Source organism: Miscanthus floridulus, chromosome 6, assembly GCF_019320115.1.
Source record: "Miscanthus floridulus cultivar M001 chromosome 6, ASM1932011v1, whole genome shotgun sequence".
In the NCBI taxonomy this organism is placed as follows: Eukaryota; Viridiplantae; Streptophyta; class Magnoliopsida; order Poales; family Poaceae; genus Miscanthus; species Miscanthus floridulus.
In genome coordinates this window covers 60,997,710-61,021,655 of record NC_089585.1, presented here as the reverse complement: position 1 = coordinate 61,021,655, position 23,946 = coordinate 60,997,710, and the positions used below count along the sequence as shown (strand labels likewise).

The following is a 23,946-nucleotide window of genomic DNA, read 5'->3' as shown; positions in this document are numbered from 1 at the left end:
GGCAATTTTCTTGTCTATTTCTCACACAAACTCACACAAATGCCATACCAACCTGAGGGGTTGGGGTTACATATTTATAGGCTGCTAGCCAGCCAAGCATATGCCAAGATGCTAGTCTAAGATGCTAATATGCTGTCCTAGTTAAGATGCTGTCCTCTAGTCTAAGATGCTGTCCTCTAAGATGCTGTCCTCTAGTCTAAGATGCGGTCCTAAAAACAGAAAAACAGCCACAAAGACTATGTGAGCAGCACAGCCCCACAAAGACCAGCCACACATGAGACTTATCCATCATTGGACCATGTGAGCAGCACAGCCCCACAAAGACCAGCCACACATGAGACTTATCCATCATTCTCCCCCTAAGTCTTGTGCGTCGTCTTGTGGGAGAGTTGAACCATCCCGGTCCTGGAGCAGAGCTCAAGGAACTTGATCCTCCCAAGGGGCTTGGTAAGCAGGTCCGCAAGCTGGTCCTTGGTATTGATGTAGCTCGCCTTGATGCTCCCTTCCTCCAAACAGCTTCGGATGAGTGGTACCTCACCCGGATGTGCTTGCTGCGTTCGTGGAACACTGGGTTCTTTGCCAGGGCCAGAGCGGACTTGCTGTCCACCCTGAGCTCCACCGCTCTAGTGTCTCTGCCGAGGAGATCACCAAGCAGTCGAGCGAGCCAGAGCGCCTGAGTCGAAGCGGTGGAGGCCGCTATGTACTCGGCCTCGCAGCTGGACAGGGCCACCACCTGCTGCTTGACCGACTGTCAGCTAACGAGGCACTTGCCGAGGAAGAAGAGGATCCCGCTCGTGCTCTTGCTGGTGTCGATGTCGCCGGCGTGGTCGCTGTCGCTGTACCCGACGAAGTGTGCCGCCCCAGGGCACCTCGGGTAGTAGAGGCCGTGGTCGAGAGTCCCCGCAACGTAGCGGATGATCCTCTTCACTAGCCTGCTGGTGCTCCGTCGTCGGTCGCTGCATGAACCGACTAACGTAGCCGACGGAGAATGCCAAGTCCGGCTGTGTGTGGGCGAGGTAGCGAAGGCTCCCCACAAGACGCCGGTACTGCGTAGCATCCACCTCCTCCGTCGTGCTGTCGCAGCTCAGCTTCAGCCTCTCCTCCATCGGAGTGAGAGCTGGGTTGCAGTCGGTGAGCCCAGCTAGCTCAACGACGCGCTTGGCGTAGGCGGTCTGTCGAAGCGTGATCCCAGAGTCATCCTGGTGCACCTCGATTCCCAGGTAGAAGGAGAGAGGCCCCAGGTCACTCATCTGGAAGGTGGCCTTCATCTCTTCCTTGAATGCCGCCACCTCCACATCCTTGGTGCCGGTGATCACCAAGTCGTCGACGTAGACACCCACCAGCAGGGCATTACCTCCATTGCCCCGTCGGTAGATGGCCGCCTCGTGCGGGCTTTGCTCCAAGCCCATCCCCTTTAGCGTGGAATCCAGCTTGGCACTCCACGCCCTCGGTGCCTGCCGCAAGCCATAGAGGGCCTTGAGCAGGCGGAGCACCTTGCCCTCCTTGCCGGGGATCACAAATCCCGGCGGCTGGTGCACGTAGACCTCCTCCTTCAAGTCGCCGTTAAGGAACGCCGACTTGACGTCCATGTGATGAACACGCCAGCCCTCCTGGGCAGCTAGCGCAAGGAGGAGTCGCACGGACTCCATCCGTGCCACGGGAGCAAAGGCGTCGTCGAAGTCGACCCCCTCCTGCTGCACGAAACCTCGTGCCACCAAGCGAGCCTTGTGCTTGACGATGGCACCGGCTTCATCCCTCTTCAGCTTGTACACCCACTTAAGGGTGATCGCGCGATGACCACGAGGAAGGTCAGCAAGCTCCCAGGTGCGGTTCTTCTCAACCGCATCCATCTCCAACTGCATCGCGGCGCGCCATGCCGCATGTCTCTCGGCCTCTGCAAACGACCGAGGCTCGCCGTCGTCACACGCAAGGTGCAACTGCGCCTCCAGGTCGTGAGGCACCGGTCCCGGCACCGGCTGGTCGCCGAGAAGGTTCTCCATCGTACGGTACCGCAACGGCTCGCCGTCGTGGTACGCGTCGACGCGCTCCTCGTCGTGAGAGAGCGGAGTAGTGAGCTCAACCGGGCCGTGCTCGACACGTGCTGGTGGTGGAGTAGACGTGCCCGGAGTAGTGCCTGTCGGTGCTGGAGTGCGTGGCGTTGCCGGCTGTGGTGGAGCCGGCGAAGAACTCATCACAGCCGAGGTCCTGGCTGGAGAGCATGGTGCTGTCGGAGTAGCAGGCACCGGGGTCGGTGGAGGCTCGGGGACTGGGGTAGACGCGCTCGCCGAAGAAGAGCCGCCTACTCCCCTAGCTCCCTCGAAGTGGACGTACTTGACAGAGAAGTCGTCGTACATCGCAGCCGAGTCGTCGTTCACCGCCTTGTCCCACGCCCATCCTCGCCCTTCGTCGAACACAATGTCGCGCGCCGTGCGTACACGCTGTGTCTTCGAGCCATCCGCGTAGCCAATGAACACTCCCGGAGTGCTCCTGTCGTCGAGCTTGCTGATGTGGCCAAGCTCCTTGGCGAACGCGAGGCAGCCGAAGACCTGCAAGTGGGAGACCGCCGGCTTGCGCCCATGCCAAGCCTCGTACGGCGTCCTACCGTCGAGCGCCTTGGTAGGTGAGCGGTTGAGGATGTAGACGGCCGTCACCACCGCCTCTCCCCAGAAGACAGCCGGCATCCCCCTCTGCTTGAGGAGGGCCCGAGCCATCCCCACAACCGTCTGGTTGCGCCGCTCGACGACGCCGTTCTGCTGCGGGCTGTACGGCGCGGAGTAGTGGCGCTGAATGCCCTCGTCAGCGCAGTACGACGCGAATTCAGCCGCTGTGAATTCGCCGCCGTTGTCGGTGCGCAGCACGCGCAGCTTGCGGCCGCACTCCGCCTCCGCAGCAGCCTGCGCGCGCCTGATGGCGTCCGCAGCCTCTCCCTTGCTGCCGAGGACCATCACCCACATGTAGCGGGAGAGGTCGTCGACGAGCAGCAGGAAGTAGCGTCGTCCTCCCGGTGTGGCCGGTGTCACCGGGCCACACAAGTCCCCGTGCACAAGCTCGAGCCTCTCCTTGGCTCGAAAGCTAGCCCGCTGTGGAAAGGGGAGTCGCCTCTGCTTCGTCAACACGCAGACGTCGCAGAGCTGCTCCACATGGTCGAGGCACGGCAGGCCTCGCACCATCTCCGTGGCACTGAGCCGCTTCAGGGCCTCAAAGTGAAGGTGCCCGAAACGCTCGTGCCACTGCCACGCCTCGTCGTCCCGACGAGCAGCGAGACAGAGGGGTTGTGCCACCTGCACGTTAAGGACGTAGAGTCGATTTGCGCTTCTGGATACCTTGGCAAGAAGGCGACGACGACGATCCCAAATCCTCATGACTCCGTCCTCAACCACCACGCGCGAACCGTTCTCATCCAGCTGTCCCAAGCTGATGATGGAGTTCTTCAACGCGGGGATGTAGTAGACTCCGATGAGCAGCCTGTGCTCACCAGACACGGTGGTGAAGATGACGGAGCCGACGCCCTTGATCTCCACGCCGGAGGCATCCCCAAACTTGACGGAGCCTCGGACGCTAGAGTCAAGCTCGGTGAAGAACTCCCGTCGACCGGTCATGTGATGGGTGGCGCCGGTGTCGAGGCACCACCCGTCAGTCTTGTCGTTGCCGAAGCTGTCGCCGAGGAGGGCGTGTGCTTTTGGCTCGTCGAGGTAGAGGAGAGCCGCTGCGGCCGGTGCCGCTGGAGGTAGCTCAATGCTTGCATGTGCCATGAACAGAGCCGGCTCCTCCTCCGCCTGTGCGACGTGGGCCTGGCCGCGTCGTGGCTGTCGGCAGTCCTTGGCCCAATGGCCGAGCTGACTGCAGTTGCAGGCAGGCGTCGTCCCGTGCCGGCGGCGCCGCCCTGGGCGCCTCCGCGGGCATCACCCTCGGCACAGTCCTCGCGCCCCGGCCTGGGCGTCTCTGCGCGCCTTGCGTGGCTTGCCACACTTGCGGCCGCCTGTCGCGGAAGAAGGCTCCCCCTTCTTCCGGTCACCTTGGCTGGCAAGCCACTGCTCCCGAGTGAGAAGGAGCTTCCCGCCAGTGGTGATGGGCTCCGAGAGAGACTGTGGCTCATCGCTGTCGACGACCTTGAGGCGACCTATCGCCTCCTCGATCGACATCGTGGAGAGATCCAGCAGGGACTCGATCGAGCGAGCCATCTGCTTGTACTTCTCGGGGACGCAGCGGAAGAGCTTTTCGACAGCTCTCTCCTCGCCGTAGGTGTCATCGCCGAACTGCACCATCTTCTGCAACAGAGGTGTTGAGACGGAGAGCAAAGTCATCAACGTCCTCACCTGGCTTGAAGGCCAGGTTCTCCCACTCCTTGCGAAGTGCCTGCAGTGTGGACTTGCGGGCGCGGTCGCTGCCGATGCGTGCCGCAGCGATGGCGTCCCAAGCCTCCTTGGCAGTCCGCTTGCTGGTAAGCGAGAACTGCATCTCGGGCGGGACTGCAGCGATGAGGGCATCCAGCGCCCGTCGATCTAGGTCGTAGTCGACGTCGCCGTATCGGACTGCCTCCCACATGTGCCGCACCTGGAGCTTTACCCTCATCACCGCAGCCCACTCGACGTAGTTGGTCTTGGTGAGGGTAGGCCACCCACCGCCGGGACCGACGTCCCTGACAACAGCCTGGAGCCCGTGGTAACCACGGTACCGATCCAGGGAGAGCCACGCTGCCTGTGAAGGCCGCGCTCTCCATCGACCCGTCGGTACCGATCCGGGGAGAGCCAAGCTGCCTGTGAAGGCCGCGCTCTCCATCGACCCGTCCGCCACCGTTGCCATGCGCGCCTCCTCCAGGAGTGCCGCCGCCGTGCGCGCCTCCTCCAGCAGCGCCGCCAGCGTGTCCGCGCCTGTCTGGGCTGCCGCCGCGCTCGTGGGCGTGCGCGGCTGCCCCAGGAGCGCCATCGCCGTGCGCGCCTCCTCCAGGAAAGCCGCCAGCGCGTCCGCGCTTGTCTGGGCTGCCGCCACGCTCGTGGGCGTGCGCGGCTGCCCACTGCGACGCCCGCGCTCGCGTTGCCTCCCTCTCTAGCAGCTCGAGGTCCGCGTCGGCGGTGTCATCAGCGGAAATGGAGCTGCCGATGCTGCCGCGCAGAGCCTCGACCTCCGCCGCTGCCGCACGCGCTGCATTCGCCGCCGCCGCTGCTTCCGCCTCAGCTCAGGCTGCTGCCAGCTCCGCCGCTGCCAGCCTCGACGCCCTTGCCGCCGCCGCAGCGGTCTCTGCCGCCGCTCGCTCGCGTTCCTCTGCCGTGGCAAGTTCGGCCTCCTGCCGACGCCGCGTGCTCGAGGCAACCGAGCGCTGAAACTGCCCTGCGGACATGACGCGCTACCGGGGGGCTGCTGCGTGGGGAGAGGGCTGCTTCAGACGAGCTACTGCGTGGGGGAGGAGTGAGCAGGAGCGGCCGGAGCTACTGCTCGTAGCTGGGGCTGTTGTGTGGCTGGGAGGAGAGATGAGCAAGAGATGCTCAGGCTACAGGATAATATGGCTCTGATACCAGTTGTTAGTCGCTGAATTCTCACTCTTGGTAGTAAGAGAATTCTTACTCTCATCGAGAGAGGATGACATTAGGAGTTGGGGCAATTTTCTTGTCTATTTCTCACACAAACTCACACAAATGCCATACCAACCTGAGGGGTTAGGGTTATCACTCGGTGGAGCTTGTGGGTGAGCCAACTCATGTTGTAAGTGGTTGTGGACGATTCTCCGCGTCAGGGTGACAAAAAATCAGCCCATAGTGAGCACTTGATCCTTACACGGAGCTATATCCTTGTATGGGTGCTCCAACGAGAACTAATGGGGAGTGCCAACTCTCCGATACCTCTAAAAAACATCGTCATGTTTCTTTCTCTCTTTATATTTCACAGTTACATTTGTGCAATTACTTTGACGGTTTTACATTCCTAGAATTATCTTGCTAGATTAGGATTGAAACTGTTGCGAAACTCCTTGTGCAGTAAGATAGAAATCACTATTAGACATAAGGGATCAAATGAGCTAAGCGATAGGTTTTAATTGTTGCAAGAATTTAGTTTAGCCCAATTACCCCTCTTGGACATCCTTTCAGCTGGGATTATACCTATCAACTTTAGTGCAAAGTAGGATTTTTTTTATACATTTTATACGACATGTCTTTCTAACCGTCCTCGTTCCCACGTACAACAGGAATCATCGTTATGCTGGGCAACTCCTTGTGTTATGGACTAATGGTGCATCGCAAGAACAAGAAACCAAATATGCACCCCGTGAAACAACGCAGCATCCAAAACACTGCACTGGATTAACATCCTCCCATAATCTGTATCCATACAATGATTTAGAATACAGCTAGCGCACTAAGGCCATTTCTATTATCGACCTATAATGACCTAAAAGGTCTTCAAGTTGCCGATGCCTCCTTGAGCTTCCCATCATCTCCAGTTGCACTTCCGTTACCATTGTGAATTAGTTTCTCCTCTGAAGGTAGATGTTTCATGATCTTCCTGGTCGGCCCCGAAGCCTTCCACAAGTACCACACGCGCGATTTTGGAGGTGGAACAGATCCTGCCAAGGGAGCTACCAACCCTCGTTTCCCCTCATCTATGATACTGTCAACTATCCCATAATCCTTGGCTTCCCAAGGACTCATGAAATAATCAAACTTTGTGTCTTCATCAATCTACAAGAAATGGCAATCAGTAAATTCTGCAACAAAATTTTCTGTTGCTATGTAAAAATCAAGTATCAAGCAAAAAGTTCCGTAGTACCTGCTCTTCAGATTTTCCAGTAATTCTCGACATTATTTTATTGATCTTAATCTTCTCGTACATCATCTCTCTTATTTGTAGTCCCATCTCCGTGACCTACCAGAATGGGCAAGGCAAATCCATAAGTCAGTGTCACTATTATTTAAATACTAGAGTTGGCAAAACAGTGCCATATTATGCATTAAAAGCATATACATTTGATAGGGATCCAATTAAAATGCCAAGTTAGCAGTATTTGTATAACACCATATAGGCCTAAAACATCACGAAGCCTACTTCGCATCCAAGTAGGGTTGAAACGAGGCATATTTCCAGCTGTCCGTCCGAAAGGGGTTCAAATACTTGATGCATAGTACGTATATGAATCCCGACAATTAATCTCTACCATATCAGAATCTGAATAATCAAAGTCGAATATCTGATACATACATACATACATATATGCACTCTATATCAATATCCAACGCATCCGACACTATCCACATCCGACTCCGAATCCCAAAAAAACAACCACCCTTGTTCATATCTGCAATATCCGTCATATCCGATCTACTTTCATCCCTACATCCATGGAAATATAATGGAAGATCCTAGTTGCAGGTCTTCAATTTGGACCTCTTTTTATTTCAGTGTACGACTCCGATTTCACAATTTACTAGGAAAAATGCAGTAAAAGTAGACTATGGGTGCGTTTGGTAGCGCTCCATGAGCTGCTCCATGCCCAGCTTCTTGAACTGAGAGGAACCGGAGACGCAAGACGGAGCTGAAAAAACTAGCTCCCTCCAGCTCCGTCTTCAGATCCGTGGGCCCATGGCCAAATTGCCCTCACCTTGGGCAGAGGAAGAGGTCGTGCACGGGGCATGGGGCGCGGAGCCAGCAAGGGCCAACTGACCGGCCAGAGCGGAGGGAGACAAGATGGGCGGCGGGACAGGCACTGTGCGAGTGGGCAAACAGGAGGAAGAGGTGGAGTGTGGAGCCAGCCGAGGACGTCGCGCCCACGGCGGAGGGAGAGGGCGTCACGTTTGGGGCTGAGGAAGAAGGCGACTAGACGAGCGGGGCATGGGCAGCAGAGGGAGAGGATGTCGAGACGAGCGGGGCATGGGTGGCGGCCCTATTGCTGTGCGAGCACTCAAAACGCTCGATGGTTCGAGGATGAGGATGAGGAAACAAAGAAAAAAAGAACGAGAGGAAGCGATGAACATAGAAGAAAAATAGATTTCTTTTCAAGGAGAAATAGAGGAAAAAAGAAAACAAAAAAATAGAAGGGCATTATGGACATTTATTCATTTTACCTACTAGGAGAAGTTGTTTTACCAAACGTTTTTCTAACCAGTGAAGTTGGAGCCAGAAAAAGCTGTTTCATCGGAGAATCCATAACTGAAGCTGTTTTAGCTAAAGCTAGAGCTCTACCAAACGGCCCCTACATATGCTAATAAGGTCTTGTTTATCACTACAGCACTCACAAATCTATCATAAATGGAATATGTATCATGATATCGCTATTCGTGCCAATAGTTGGGTAACTGTGATATTTGGCTAACACCAAAGCCCCCATTTTGGTACCAAAGCAAATCTCAATAAGATGAACAAGCCTTACCAAGCAAGAGCCACAAAGTACATAAGAAAGAGGTGGTAGTAAAAGGTCATAGAGAAAAATATGTTCCCATTTATGACCTCAATGTTATATCCTGACTCGATTAAATAAAAACAGGAAAGACAGAAAATCTTACAAGAAATAAATAGCAAAAAGCAACACAACAGCAAACAATTGTTACTTACTTTCCCGCCAGCACCACCTGATGGCTGATGGATCATAATCCTTGCATTTGGCATGCAGTACCTCTTACCCTTTGTCCCAGCAGCAAGTAAAAATGCACCCATTGAAGCCGCCAATCCAAAGCAAACAGTTGAGACATCAGCTTTGCAAAATTTCATAGCATCATATACTCCCATTCCTGCAAATTGATGTGTCATGTCATAACACAGCAAACACCAGTACACGACTATAATAGAGGACTGGTAAGGAACTAAGCAAGGCTCAGTTAATGGTAGGTTGTGGGCATACACCCCACCACCCATGTTCTAGTCCTCTTCAACTTGAATTTTGGTGTTTGTCTTATTTACAATTCCACCTAGTTCCTCCTAGGTTGGTTGAGATCAATGTTCAAAAAGGCGACATTAGGCGCGCTTACGCGCTAGGCGGAGGGGTGCCGCCTCGCCTATGGGGGTAGGCGGAGGATAGGCGCCGCCAGGAGGAAAGCGGGCTGCCGACGCGGCCAGGAGGCGGCAGGCGACGAGCGGAGGCTGGGAGGAAGGCGGGCTGTGGGCGCATCTGCGAGGGAGGACGGGTGTCGATGTCCGGCGGGCGCATCTGAGGGAGGAGCGGGCGCTTCTGAGGGAGGAGCGTGCGCATCTGCGAGGGATTGAGGAGCGGCGGCGTTGGAGAAACAGGGGAGGGAAGCAGAGTTCGTGTGGTGGGAGGAGGATGGCTGGATGGATAAGGTGGGCTGGGCTTTTTTGATGGGCCTTTCTTCCAACTTTAGGTCCACAGATCTCTTATTTCTTTTTTTATTTAAGGAAATTTAAGGTAATACATATGTATGTGTATAAAAATTAAAACGCCTAGAAAAACGCCTAGGCTCGCCTAGGCTCTAGGCCATGGGTCATCAGCCTAGAAACTGTTAGTTGCTGAATTCTCACTCTTGGTAGTAGGAGAATTCTTACTCTCATCAAGAGAGAATGACACTAGGAGTTGGGGCAATTTTCTTGTCTATTTCTCACACAAACTCACACAAATGCCATACCAACCTGAGGGGTTGGGGTTACATATTTATAGGCTGCTAGCCAGCCAAGCATATGCCAAGATGCTAGTCTAAGATGCTAATATGCTGTCCTAGTTAAGATGCTGTCCTCTAGTCTAAGATGCTGTCCTCTAAGATGCTGTCCTCTAGTCTAAGATGCGGTCCTAAAAACAGAAAAACAGCCACAAAGGACTATGTGAGCAGCACAGCCCCACAAAGACCAGCCACACATGAGACTTATCCATCATTGGACCATGTGAGCAGCACAGTCCCACAAAGACCAGCCACACATGAGACTTATCCATCATTCTCCCCCTAAGTCTTGTGCGTCGTCTTGTGGGAGAGTTGAACCATCCCGGTCCTGGAGCAGAGCTCAAGGAACTTGATCCTCCCAAGGGGCTTGGTAAGCAGATCCGCAAGCTGGTCCTTGGTATTGATGTAGCTCGCCTTGATGCTCCCTTCCTCCAAACAGCTTCGGATGAGTGGTACCTCACCCGGATGTGCTTGCTGCAGTTCGTGGAACACTGGGTTCTTTGCCAGGGCCAGAGCGGACTTGCTGTCCACCCTGAGCTCCACCGCTCTAGTGTCTCTGCCGAGGAGATCACCAAGTAGTCGAGCGAGCCAGAGCGCCTGAGTCGAAGCAGGTGGAGGCCGCTATGTACTCGGCCTCAGCAGCTGGACAGGGCCACCACCTGCTGCTTGACCGACTGTCAGCTAACGAGGCACTTGCCGAGGAAGAAGAGGATCCCGCTCGTGCTCTTGCTGGTGTCGATGTCGCCGGCGTGGTCGCTGTCGCTGTACCCGACGAAGTGTGCCGCCCCAGGGCACCTCGGGTAGTAGAGGCCGTGGTCGAGAGTCCCCGCAACGTAGCGGATGATCCTCTTCATAGCCTACTGGTGCTCCGTCGTCGGTCGCTGCATGAACCGACTAACGTAGCCGACGGAGAATGCCAAGTTCGGCTGTGTGTGGGCGAGGTAGCGAAGGCTCCCCACAAGACGCCGGTACTGCTGTAGCATCCACCTCCTCCGTCGTGCTGTCGCAGCTCAGCTTTCAGCCTCTCCTCCATCGGAGTGAGAGCTGGGTTGCAGTCGGTGAGCCCAGCTAGCTCAACGACGCGCTTTGCGTAGGCGGTCTGTCGAAGCGTGATCCCAGAGTCATCCTGGTGCACCTCGATTCCCAGGTAGAAGGAGAGAGGCCCCAGGTCACTCATCTGGAAGGTGGCCTTCATCTCTTCCTTGAATGACGCCACCTCCACATCCTTGGTGCCGGTGATCACCAAGTCGTCGACGTAGACACCCACCAGCAGGGCATTACCTCCATTGCCCCGTCGGTAGATGGCCACCTCGTGCGGGCTTTGCTCCAAGCCCATCCCCTTTAGCGTGGAATCCAGCTTGGCACTCCACGCCCTCGGTGCCTGCCGCAAGCCATAGAGGGCCTTGAGCAGGCGGAGCACCTTGCCCTCCTTGCCGGGGATCACAAATCCCGGCGGCTGGTGCACGTAGACCTCCTTCAAGTCGCCGTTAAGGAACGCCGACTTGACGTCCATGTGATGAACACGCCAGCCCTCCTAGGCAGCTAGCGCAAGGAGGAGTCGCACGGACTCCATCCGTGCCACGGGAGCAAAGGCGTCGTCGAAGTCGACCCCCTCCTGCTGCACGAAACCTCGTGCCACCAAGTGAGCCTTGTGCTTGACGATGGCACCGGCTTCATCCCTCTTCAGCTTGTACACCCACTTAAGGGTGATCGCGCGATGACCACGAGGAAGGTCAGCAAGCTCCCAGGTGCGGTTCTTCTCAACCGCATCCATCTCCAACTGCATCGCGGCGCGCCATGCCGCATGTCTCTCGGCCTCTGCAAACGACCGAGGCTCGCCGTCGTCACACGCAAGGTGCAACTGCGCCTCCAGGTCGTGAGGCACCGGTCCCAGCACCGGCTGGTCGCCGAGAAGGTTCTCCATCGTACGGTACCGCAACGGCTCGCCGTCGTGGTACGCGTCGACGCGCTCCTCGTCGTGAGAGAGCGGAGTAGTGAGCTCAACCGGGCCGTGCTCGACACGTGCTGGTGGTGGAGTAGACGTGCCCGGAGTGGTGCCTGTCGGTGCTGGAGTGCGTGGCGTTGCCGGCTGTGGTGGAGCCAGCGAAGAACTCATCACAGCCAAGGTCCTGGCTGGAGAGCAGTGGTGCTGTCGGAGTAGCAGGCAGCCGGGGTCGGTGGAGGCTCGGGGACTGGGGTAGACGCGCTCGCCGAAGAAGAGCCGCCTACTCCCCTAGCTCCCTCGAAGTGGACGTACTTCGACAGAGAAGTCGTCGTACAGTCGCAGCCGAGTCCGTCGTTCACCGCCTTGTCCCACGCCCATCCTCGCCCTTCGTCGAACACAATGTCGCACGCCGTGCGTACACGCTGTCTTCGAGCCATCCGCGTAGCCAATGAACACTCCCGGAGTGCTCCTGTCGTCGAGCTTGCTGATGTGGCCAAGCTCCTTGGCGAACGCGAGGCAGCTGAAGACCCGCAAGTAGGAGACCGCCGGCTTGCGCCCATGCCAAGCCTCGTACGACGTCCTGCCGTCGAGCGCCTTGGTAGGTGAGCGGTTGAGGATGTAGACGGCCATCACCACCGCCTCTCCCCAGAAGACAGCTGGCATCCCCCTCTGCTTGAGGAGGGCCCGAGCCATCCCCACAACCGTTTGGTTGCGCCGCTCAACGACGCCGTTCTGCTGCGGGCTGTACGGCGCGGAGTAGTGGCGCTGAATGCCCTCGTCAGCGCAGTACGACGCGAATTCAGCCGCTGTGAATTCGCCGCCGTTGTCGGTGCGCAGCACGCGCAGCTTGCGGCCGCACTCCGCCTCCGCAGCAGCCTGCGCGCGCCTGATGGCGTCCGCAGCCTCTCCCTTGCTGCCGAGGACCATCACCCACATGTAGCGGGAGAGGTCGTCGACGAGCAGCAGGAAGTGGCGTCGTCCTCCCGGTGTAGCCGGTGTCACCGGGCCACACAAGTCCCCGTGCACAAGCTCGAGCTTCTCCTTGGCTCGAAAGCTAGCCCGCTGTGGAAAGGGGAGTCGCCTCTGCTTTGTCAACACGCAGACGTCGCAGAGCTGCTCCACATGGTCGAGGCACGGCAGGCCTCGCACCATCTCCGTGGCACTGAGCCGCTTCAGGGCCTCAAAGTGAAGGTGCCCAAAACGCTCGTGCCACTGCCACGCCTCGTCGTCCCGACGAGCAGCGAGACAGAGGGGTTGTGCCACCTGTACGTTAAGGACATAGAGTCGATTTGCGTTTCTGGATACCTTGGCAAGAAGGCGACGACGACGATCCCAAATCCTCATGACTCCGTCCTCAACCACCACGCGCAAACCGTTCTCATCCAGCTGTCCCAAGCTGATGGAGTTCTTCAACGCGGGGATGTAGTAGACTTCGATGAGCAGCCTGTGCTCACCAGACACGGTGGTGGAAGATGACAGAGCCAACTCCCTTGATCTCCACGCCGGAGGCATCCCCAAACTTGACGGAGCCTCGGACGCTAGAGTCAAGCTCGGTGAAGAACTCCCGTCGACCGGTCATGTGATGGGTGGCGCTGGTGTCGAAGCACCACCCGTCAGTCTTGTCGTTGCCGGAGCTGTCGCCGAGGAGGGCGTGTGCTTTTGGCTCGTCGAGGTAGAGGAGAGCCGCTGCGGCCGGTGCCGCTGGAGGTAGCTCAATGCTTGCATGTGCCATGAACAGAGTCGGCTCCTCCGCCTGTGCGACGTGGGCCTGGCCGCGTCGTGGCTGTCGGCAGTCCTTGGCCCAATGGCCGAGCTAACTGCAGTTGCAGCAGGCGTCGTCCCGTGCCGGCGGCGCCGCCCTGGGCGCCTCCGCGGGCATCACCCTCGGCACGTCCTCGCGCCCCGGCCTGGGCGTCTCTGCGCGCCTTGCGTGGCTTGCCACACTTGCGGCCCCCTTCTTCCGGTCACCTTGGCTGGCAAGCCACTGCTCCTGAGTGAGAAGGAGCTTCCCGCCAGTGGTGATGGGCTCCGAGAGAGACTGTGGCTCATCGCTGTCGACGACCTTGAGGCGACCTATCGCCTCCTCGATCGACATCGTGGAGAGATCCAGCAGGGACTCGATCGAGCGAGCCATCTGCTTGTACTTCTCGGGGACGCAGCGAAAGAGCTTTTCGACAGCTCTCTCCTCGCCGTAGGTGTCATCACCGAACTGCACCATCTTCTGCAACAGGGTGTTGAGACGGAGAGCAAAGTCATCAACGTCCTCACCTGGCTTGAAGGCCAGGTTCTCCTACTCCTTGCGAAGTGCCTGCAGTGTGGACTTGCGGGCGCGGTCGCTGCCGATGCGTGCCGCAGCGATGGCGTCCCAAGCCTCCTTGGCAGTCCGCTTGTTGGTAAGCGAGAACTGCATCTCGGGCGGGACTGCAGCGATGAGGGCATCCAGCGCCCGTCGATCTAGGTCGTAGTCGACGTCGCCGTATCGGACTGCCTCCCACATGTGCCGCACCTGGAGCTTTACCCTCATCACCGCAGCCCACTTGACGTAGTTGGTCTTGGTGAGAGTAGGCCACCCACCGCTGGGACCGACGTCCCTGACAACAGCCTGGAGCCCGTGGTAACCACGGTACTGATCCGGGGAGAGCCACGTTGCCTGTGAAGGCCGCGCTCTCCATCGACCCGTCGGTACCGATCCGGGGAGAGCCACGCTGCCTGTGAAGGCCGCGCTCTCCATCGACCCGTCCGCCACCGGTGCCATGCGCGCCTCCTCCAGGAGTGCCGCCGCCGTGCTCGCCTCCTCCAGCAGCGCCGCCAGCGCGTCCGCGCCTGTCTGGGCTGCCGCCGCGCTCGTGGGCGTGCGCGGCTGCCCCAGGAGCGCCATCGCCGTGCGCGCCTCCTCCAGGAGCGCCGCCAGCGCGTCCGCGCTTGTCTGGGCTGCCGCCACGCTCGTGGGCGTGCACGGCTGCCCACTGCGACGCCCGCGCTCGCGTTGCCTCCCTTTCTAGCAGCTCGAGGTCTGCGTCGGCGGTGTCATCAGCGGAAATGGAGCCGCCGATACTGCCACGCAGAGCCTCAACCTCCGCCGCTGCCGCACGCGCTGCATTCGCCGCCGCCGCTGCTTCCGCCTCCGCTCTGGCTGCTACCAGCTCCGCCGCTGCCAGCCTCGACGCCTTGCCGCCGCCGCAGCGGTCTCTGCCGCCGCTCGCTCGCGTTCCTCTGCCGTGGCAAGTTCGGCCTCCTGCCGACGCCGCGTGCTTGAGGCGACCGAGCGCTGAAACTGCCCTGCGGACATGACGCGCTACCGGGGGGCTGCTGCGTGGGGAGAGGGCTGCTTCAGACGAGCTACTGCGCGGGGGAGGAGTGAGCAGGAGCGGCCGGAGCTACTGCTCGCAGCTGGGGCTGTTGTGTGGCTGGGAGGAGAGATGAGCAAGAGATGCTCAGGCTACAGGATAATATGGCTCTGATACTAGTTGTTAGTCGCTGAATTCTCACTCTTGGTAGTAGGAGAATTCTTACTCTCATCGAGAGAGGATGACATTAGGAGTTGGGGCAATTTTCTTGTCTATTTCTCACACAAACTCACACAAATGCCATACCAACCTGAGGGGTTGGGGTTACATATTTATAGGCTGCTAGCCAGCCAAGCATATGCCAAGATGCTAGTCTAAGATGCTAATATGCTGTCCTCTAGTCTAAGATGTTGTCCTCTAAGATGCTGTCCTCTAGTCTAAGATGCTGTCCTAAAAACAGAAAAACAGCCACAAGGGCCGGCGCCACCGCACCGTTACCTTCAGGCCGGGACAACTGCCCCACAGGAGGCGCGGCGAGGGGGGTTTTTTTACCCCCAGCCTGAAATTCGCTCCCACGGGAATTCGAACTCAGGACCTGGGGGGGTGCTGCTGGAAAGCTCTAACCGATTGAGCTAGTCCTTTGGCTGGCCAAGAGATTCTTAAAGGAAAACAAACCTTAGTACTCCCTCAATTCCAAATTATAAGACATTTTGGCATTTCTAGATACATAGATTTTGCTACATATCTAGATATACACTTATGTCTAGATACATAGTAAAATCAAAGCATCTAAAAAAGCCAAAACGTCTTATAATTTAGAACGGAGGGAGTAGCTAGCTAGGTTTAGGTCAAAACTGATAAACACTCTGGGTCTCAAAACAACTAAAAGAAGATTTGGAGAACCATAAGGAGTCCAAAACAGGTTTTAAATAGTGGTTTTCTGAAACTATTGTCCTATCATTTTATCGTTACATGAAATTCCATGGACTAATGTTTCAGGAAAGTGCATTACTATATGGTTCTAGTTCAAGGTGCACTACGAGTGTTTCTGCACTATCTGTTGTATCTGCAGAGCATTCAAAGGTAGCAATTAGCAATGGACTAGCATATGTATCTTAGTTTAGGACGTGAGCTTAGCTCAACTGGTTGGGTGGGAGGTACAAGAAGCAATTAGCAATGGACTAGCATATGTATCTTAGTTTAGGACATGAGCCTAGCTGAACAGGTTCAAGTTCTCTCTCGGTTTGAATTTGGGTTGTTAATTAAAAACCACCTAGTTCCCTTTTATCCTAGTAACTGTGTCATGGAATATGATGGTTTAGATGAACATGGAATTATTATATCAGCTATGGTTAGTACTGTATGATATTAAGTGATATACCACATGTTTCGTACATGTTAGTTGCTAATCTAGAGTTGAATAGCTAAAATTAACTTGATGACCAAATTATAACTGTATACATGAATTGGTAAGCATTTTATGCAAAATGTTGTCAAGCTAGCTCCACTTATATAGCGTTGCATAATCCTTGGAGTCACTTTATTTTTGGTTTATGACGGGTAAGTCTAGCTGAGTACCTTCTTGTACTCAGGGTTTATTTCCCATTGTTGCAGATAGTATGATGTATAATGGCTATTATAAGAACTACTTCTGTCCCGTCGTGGATGAGGAGTAGGGCCCTGGGCAAGCCCTCATCATAATCCCTCCCTTATGCTTTTGTGGAATTGTGATCGTGAGCTGGCACCATATTTAAACAATGTTGGATATGTTGGTTTCAAACTTATTTAATTCTGCTACTATTTTGCCTAAACTTGGTTTGTAATAACTTTTAATCATACTTTGATGTATGGAATTGTAATTGTGAACTTTATGTAATGTATGACATTTATATTGAATCATGTAGATCTTGGTTGTATGTTGATTAATCGAGACCCTTCATGGTACTCGATGGACTATCGGGTTTATATGGGCTAAAGTATGATATTGCGACTGCTTACGGGCTACCATTGTACTTGTGCTCTTATAAATTGGATGGTTCTGCTATAGGGGAGCCCCATCACTTTCACTAAAAATGTGAATCTTGGCCTCTTATGCCAATTTAAGAATTCAATTCTATATGCACACATTTAGGGAGAGGCTATACACCCATGGATCAAAAAATCTCAGTTATATTTCAATCAAGCCCTAATTATGGGTTTAGTGATAATGACCACGCAATTAGAGGACTAATGAGATTTATCGAGATTACAAGCAGAGAACTAAGAATTGAGGATGTTATATGAAACGGAGGAGCCCCCACTTACAAATGTTGCGGCTTCAAACTCAAAGGAGGTTTAAATTCTTTTATATTTCGAATTTGAGTATAGAAATGTTGTACTATAAAGGGGGACATAATAAACTTGCTAAAGTGTGCAACCAAGTGCTCAATCTCTTACGCATACATCCTCAATTGCTCAGCCAAGACAGCCAACTTATCAATATTTTCACCCTTGCTATCTTGCCTGGTGCGGCAGTGCCACACCTAAAGAGAGGAACTACCGTAGTTCAGCCACGGCACTACCGTGACTTAACTGACCGTTGGGGGTTGGGGGTATTTATACCTCTCCTAGCCCTCTCCAACAGCTCTTCTTCCTCCTCTGCCTAGCTGTTGATGGTAGTTAACAACCAATATAAACCATCAAAAACATATGTATAAGGGCATAATTGTGATCACCAACAAAGGTCTAGGGGTTTAAACTAACAAATTCCACGAGTTTTGGTGAACCTGTATTTTCTACAGGATTTATCTAGAAAACCATCAAGGCAGACCTACATGTCAGAATTAATCATGCTTATCCACTGTAACACCCTAGTGTTAAGCATTGCATTTGGCATTTGCATTTCATGAGCATAAGCATCATCCAAGCATTCATGAGCATGACCATATGAAGTTTCATTTCATTTACCTTCTCTTTATCACATGGGATATTGCTCATATACTTAATTATGCTTATGATCATATGTGACCAATGCATGAGATGGTTGTGAGGTCACCAAAATACCTTAGACACATCTAGAATGATAATTGGAACAATGTTTATATTCAGGACATAGACCAAATTTGCTTCTAAGTGTTGGTTTCATTTGAAATGCCATTTTCATGATACTAGTTTGACCAAAGTTGAATATTAGCTTAGAGTGTTTGCATGGCTATGTGACCTAAATAAAAGTTGTAGTTATCATCAAGGGTAACAAACTTTATTTAAGGGTCATGAGCTAAATCAGTGCATAATATGGTCAAATAGAGCTCACAAGTTTCAACTCAATGTTGTTTATAACTTAGAAAATTTTGCTAAGTCCTAAACCGGTTTACAGTTTCAGAGTACCTCACTTTAGAGCTTTGTAGTTTGAAAACCGTTGCGAATTAGACAAAACTCCTTTCTGAAATCTTCTTGTACTCATGTAGCTCTATAATTTTTATTAAGTTTTTGCTAAATCACCACGGATTAGAAGATATAGAGGCACGAAGTAGCGCTGTCAATCGACTGAATCAGCGCCGCGCGCGCGTCGTGGCCGACCGGTGTCGGGCCACGGTCGTCGCGTGGAGGCTGTCCGCCGGTGTCGGGCCCGCGCGTTAGGCCAACGCGGGTAGCAAAAGGGCAGCGACGCGCCCTCCCTCCTCACTCACTCTCACTCACCTCGCTCTGCCTCTCTCTCTCCTCGACGTGCCCGAGCGACGCCACAGCATGCCGTGCCATTGCCGCCGACCTCCAAAAGCTCACGCGCCACTACCGCCACACCATTCTTCGATAGCTCACGTACACAACTCTACCACACATCACTCCACCTTGCCGACCCTCTAGCATCACCATTCAAGCCTAGGTATAGCTGCAGTTCCAGCTCGCTGTTGTCGCGCCCTCACTGAAGCATCACTGAGCTTGTGCTCGTCGTGGCCGTGCTCCATCGAGCCATCTCACTCACGCGTTCCTCTTGCTAGGGTTAGGTTAGAGCTATGTCTAACTCAAGGCAAGAGCCTAAGGCCACTCAAGGCAAGAGCCTAAGGCCAATGCTGGCCTCGTCGGAGCAGAACGCCACCATGCCACCATTACGCTCGCGCCATCGTGCAGCCATGCACGCGGCTAAGCTTCGCCGCCGCTCCACCCTGACCTAATCCATGCCGTAGAGCTTCGCTAGGGTTTGTAGATGCCGTAGCCGCGCTCACCTGGCCTTGCCGTCATCGGGGATGGCCAAAGCACCTCCGCACACTATCGTCGAGCCACCATGCTCATCGGTGAGCTAGCTCTGGTGATCCTCCAAGCAAACCGAGGGTACCTGTAGGTGCGGAATAGGATGGGAAACACGTTGGTGCTGACCTCATCACCGGTGACCTCGCTGTCGGCGAGTTCTTACCTATCAAAGAGCCGCCTCTATTCTGTTTTGCTGTCATGTGGAGCTGGGTTAACTGCTGGACCTGCGTGTCAGTCATAGCGGGGTGTATGGACCGGGTGTACCTAGCTGTAGCGCCCAAGTGGAAATTTGATTTTCTTTTTTTTATTTTCATAGATTTTGTTGCTAACGGCAAGGGGGGGCCAAGGCCCAGTTTGGCCCCAACGTAGCTCCGCCAGTGCGCAAGGTCACTGATCCTTTTGCCATGAATCCAGATTCTTTGCCGCAAACTATAACACAGACAAAATATCTTTTGTTGTCTCTTCTGAACGTTTTTCTCATTGTTATAGTTTGTTCCCATCTTTGATATGACCATAGAAAGATTTCTTCTGTCAGTGAACTATCTCAAATATATGCACTTTTGTAAGCAAATTTAATTTCATTATACCAGAAATTTCAGATGTATTTATGGTTCACGATAAATTGAATATGTTCCATGCAGGGACAACTTTTAAGGACGACATACAGTGACCCTACTGTAGTTGGTCCATAGCTTGAGAGCTCCAATTTTTCATATGGTGCTTGGCTCAATTTTGGCACGAGTCACATGACCAATGAAACCAAACCCGATAGGGGATAAGACAAGAAACCAGTTTATTGCAGTGCAACAAATACAATCTGAAAAGTTCGACTGTCCAAAACTCCAAACAGAGATCTGTAAAATAAGCTCTTGCAATGACAAAATGAGAAAACACACACCTGCTGTTATAGAACCTCCAGGTGAGTTGATAAACAATTTAATATCCTTAGTCTGGTCCTCTGCATCCAATAGTAGGAGCTGGCTGATAATGAGATCAGCACTTGTATCATCCACCTACATAGCATAAGTCATCCCAACAGATCCATAAAAAAGCTTGAAATCTATTTAGATCATACTGATGATACAAAGAGAAGCTCCCTGGAATAAAATTTGCTAATAAATTGAAGCACAGAAAGTACAAAACTGAATTTTCAGGACGCAGAAAGTAAAGGCCAAAGTGTACCAGAGGCCCTCATACTCGCTCAGGGGTGTCACATAGTTCCCTACAAATCTGCAGATAATCTATCCCTAAAATTATTAATTGTGCCACTAGAGGTTCAAATATCATTAATCAGCAATTAATTGTCCATGTGGCATGCTAGAATGGCCATCTGAGAGAGCGCATTATGAGTGATGAATAGGAAAAATTTGGATCACATGGATGCCACATTGATGACAAGTAGGTTGATTAACACTAATTAGAGGTTTGGACCATGACTGAACCACTTAGTACATCTAGGGATACTGATCAGCAAATTATAGTTCAAGGACCTAGATGACACCCCCAAACAAGTTGAACAGCTGATGCACTTTACTCCAAAGTAAATAATAGCATCCGGTTCTTCAAACACCAATAAAGCATTTTTCTAACACTAAAGCAGCGGCTGCTGCAGCCATTTGCTGCTACTGAAGAGACTTGCAGCCACAGCCGCAGCTGCAGCCGCGGCTTTAGCTGCAGCAATCAGAGAAATTTCAAGATTCAACATTTAATTTGTTTTACAAGGTGCAATGTTATACACAGTTGATAAAAAGGTCACTTCCTACCAACACAAACCTGGCACATAAAGAAGACTATCAGCAGACAGAGATAATAACAAACTCTTTCCTGCTTTCTTTGTTGTCGGGGAGATCTATGCGTCCCAGTGAATGACATTTGAAAATTATTTTTGGCTTAAATATATGGTGGCATAATTGCTAATCATAAATAAAAAATATAAAAATACCACTGACAAAGGCAAGAAATATACAAAGATCACTTCCATCCGTCCCACACAACCTATTTTATACATCAAATATATGTCCGTTGTTAGAGTTTGATCCTAAGCATGATGTATTTCTCAGTTCTAGATTTATATTTATGGTTTGAGTTAAAATTGTGAAACTAACAATGTCTCATGCTAATATCTATATACCTAATATTAAAAGGCATTGTTCACCTAAACAACATTTAAACGGTAACGAAGGCCACCTATGTCGTTTAGGCCCCAAAGGGGGAATTAAACGGTTTGACTGTTAGAACCCGTCTAAACGGTCTAAACAGAATTGAGTTAAATGTGACTAAATGATCTAAACGGTCATTTAATTCAACATTTAGTCAATAGGAGGATTACAACTACCATATTTGTCACCCAGCTAATTAACATCGTAAGTATATGAGATGGAGAGGGATTTAGTTTTCTTCCAAGTAATTTATTTGGTAGAATACTCATTTTTTACAAGCGCAAATATGTATACTTTCTAGGATATTTAACTTTTACATACATAAATATGTATACTTTAGTGTTACCATACAAAACCATTTAGACTCCGTTTAAACAACGTCTAAACGGCCTAAACGCTAAACAAAGGGTGACCGGTTGTTTACCATTTAGTGTTTAGGATAACATTGTTAAAAAGGAGAAAAATTCTTCCTCCGTTCCTTGGTCCATCACTCTCACCCCTGTTTGTTTGTCCCTCCACTTCCTCGAGCATAAACCTGGCTGATTTTACTAATAATGGTAGTACTATGAATTAGAGATTAGAATCCTGATTGGTTTAAACTTGCATGTGTATTGTTTGATAAGAGCTCTCGCGCACTGCACTATCCCATCTGTGACCTAACCTCTTGACCCATGGTCATACTGAATTAGAATAGCCACGTTCAGCCACGGTCCAGAGTCAGATTTCAAGATGTACTGGAACAGTTTATGCGATCGCTTAATAAATGTTTGAGCTGAGGTAACTGTGCAACAAGCTGCAACGTACATGCATGTTTACTACTGTGGGTATCCATACACGTATCTATACTTGAAAAATTGAAGAGATTTTTCCGTCTGGCTTCTTTTTACTTCCCACATGCCCTCGCGCCCCTCCCTGTTCTGTCAGTAATTTGTACTCTACCCATGCTCGTATGAGTCAGAACAACATGCATCTAGTGATGGGGTACGGCGTTCAATTCCAACACATGTCCAGCGACAATATGGAATCTCCTTGTCCCGTATGTGACCCAGACTTATGACCCGTGCTCATATGGGTTAGAGCAACATGCGTCCAACTACCGAACAGAGCCCAATTCTAAATTGAATTGCAACAAATGACATAAATCTCCAAGCCGCAAATAGGTATAACACACACGGCACGTCTGCTAGTCTCTCTCTCATACACACATATATTAGGTTGCAACCTCCATTGGTCTGGTCTTCAACAAAAAAAAAGGGCAGGTGTACACAAAATATTAGGTTGGATATTAGAGGTACAGTAAGTAATGACACATTTTCTTTTATTTTACGATCTTTAGCAAGTGTGAGCAAGGCATCTATACAGCGAGTAAATCGGTTGCAACTATTCTAACAAAAAAAAACAAGAACAAGAATACAGAGATCTTAAAATTTTGCGGAAGAAACGGATCAAAGAACTAACCGGGGAACCGAGGAAGACGATGCGCTGGCGAAGGAGCATGTTGGATGTATCAAGCTCCTCTAGGCGCGCCTTCCTGGCAGCCGGCCTCGCCGCCGCCAGACCGGATGGGACCCACCTAGCGGAGAGCGTCCGCTGGGCCCACGTCGCCGCCGATCCGCGAACCGCCGCCGCCCTTGGCGCTGTGCTCCGGCCATCCGAGGAACAGGGGGTGAGGAATATGGACGAAGGAGAGAAGGAAGTGCAGGGAGGTGCCGGGAGCACGGGGGACGCCGCCATGGCTGCTTCCGCGGCTTCCACTCCTTGCCTAGCGGCGGCGGCTTATGCTGCTGCTAGCGCTATCTGCAGGTGGGAGCGAAAGCGAGAAGTCCGTTTACCAGTTGGAGATGGGCCCACCTCATGAGCTGTGTAACATGAGTTTTTTTTTTTTTTTTTTTTAATCTCAGGACTTCATTAGTTTTCACAGGTAGGCAAATCACCGGGACCTAGTTTAAAAAAAAAATCATCGACACCTGGCTCATCAACTCTTCCGAGCCAGGGGCTAAAACGTTAGCTCCATATTTAGCTAAACAATCAGCTACATTATTACATTCTCTATTACACCTCGAGATAATACAAGAAGAGAACTCTAAAATACTAACGTCCTATTCTTGAGCACTACTTTTCACCGAATGAACAGTATTTTTCTCTCAAAATAAATCAACATAAGTATCATGAGCTAAATTTCAGCGAAACGAACGCCTAATCTAGTGCACTAGACTGCCAATAGCACTTCGGTCGACATCCGCTGAATTGAGAACAGTTGCGAGTACTGTCGCATCAGTCTCCAAAATAACACGCTGCATACCCAGGTGAGCAGCATGTTGCACACTTCGAAGAGCTCAGCTTAGCATGTATAGAAGACGCCACATGACAAATATTGCAAGCACCAGACAACATCACTTCACTTTTCGTATTCCTCACAACAAAGCCCCACCCTCCAGTTCCTCATTTGGAATCAAAGACACCGTCGATATTAATTTTGTAGTACTCCTGGGGTAGTGGTCTTCATCTATGTTTGACACAACTGTTGGCGTCCTTATTATTGTTTTCAAGCTTCTCAAATTCCATTAGGAAATAGGAGACTGAACTCACAATTTCAGGTGCAGATTGCATTCACTCACCTTCATTTGCTTTATTCCTTGCTGACCACCTCCAAAGGAATACAATAACCTTCATTTGATTAATCTTCTCTAACTTGCAAATCTTAGAGATTGTCTCAATTTTCTGATTGACGA

General features: G+C 52.2%; 1 protein-coding gene across 1 annotated transcript; it reads right to left on the bottom strand.

The window, feature by feature from the left end:
• Positions 1-6,338: 6,338 nt before the first annotated feature.
• On the bottom strand, positions 6,339-23,035 carry LOC136458305 (ATP-dependent Clp protease proteolytic subunit 3, chloroplastic-like). Its single transcript, XM_066458268.1, has 5 exons — positions 22,673-23,035; positions 19,954-20,068; positions 8,542-8,717; positions 6,763-6,858; positions 6,339-6,674 (listed from the first exon to the last, which is right to left on the bottom strand). Exons 1-5 carry the CDS (start codon positions 22,946-22,948, stop codon positions 6,396-6,398), a joined length of 942 nt encoding a protein of 313 aa, XP_066314365.1. The 5' UTR covers positions 22,949-23,035; the 3' UTR covers positions 6,339-6,395.
• Positions 23,036-23,946: the final 911 nt, after the last annotated feature.

Coding starts and splice junctions, on each gene's coding strand:
- LOC136458305 (XM_066458268.1), bottom strand. CDS start 22,948: ATGGCGGCGTCCCCCGTGCTCCCGGCACCTCCCTGCACTTCCTTCTCT. Junction 20,069..22,672: donor TCGTCTTCCTCGGTTCCCCG/GTTAGTTCTTTG, acceptor TATGCTATGTAG/GTGGATGATACAAGTGCTGA. Junction 8,718..19,953: donor TGGAGGTTCTATAACAGCAG/GTGTGTGTTTTC, acceptor ATCAATTTGCAG/GAATGGGAGTATATGATGCT.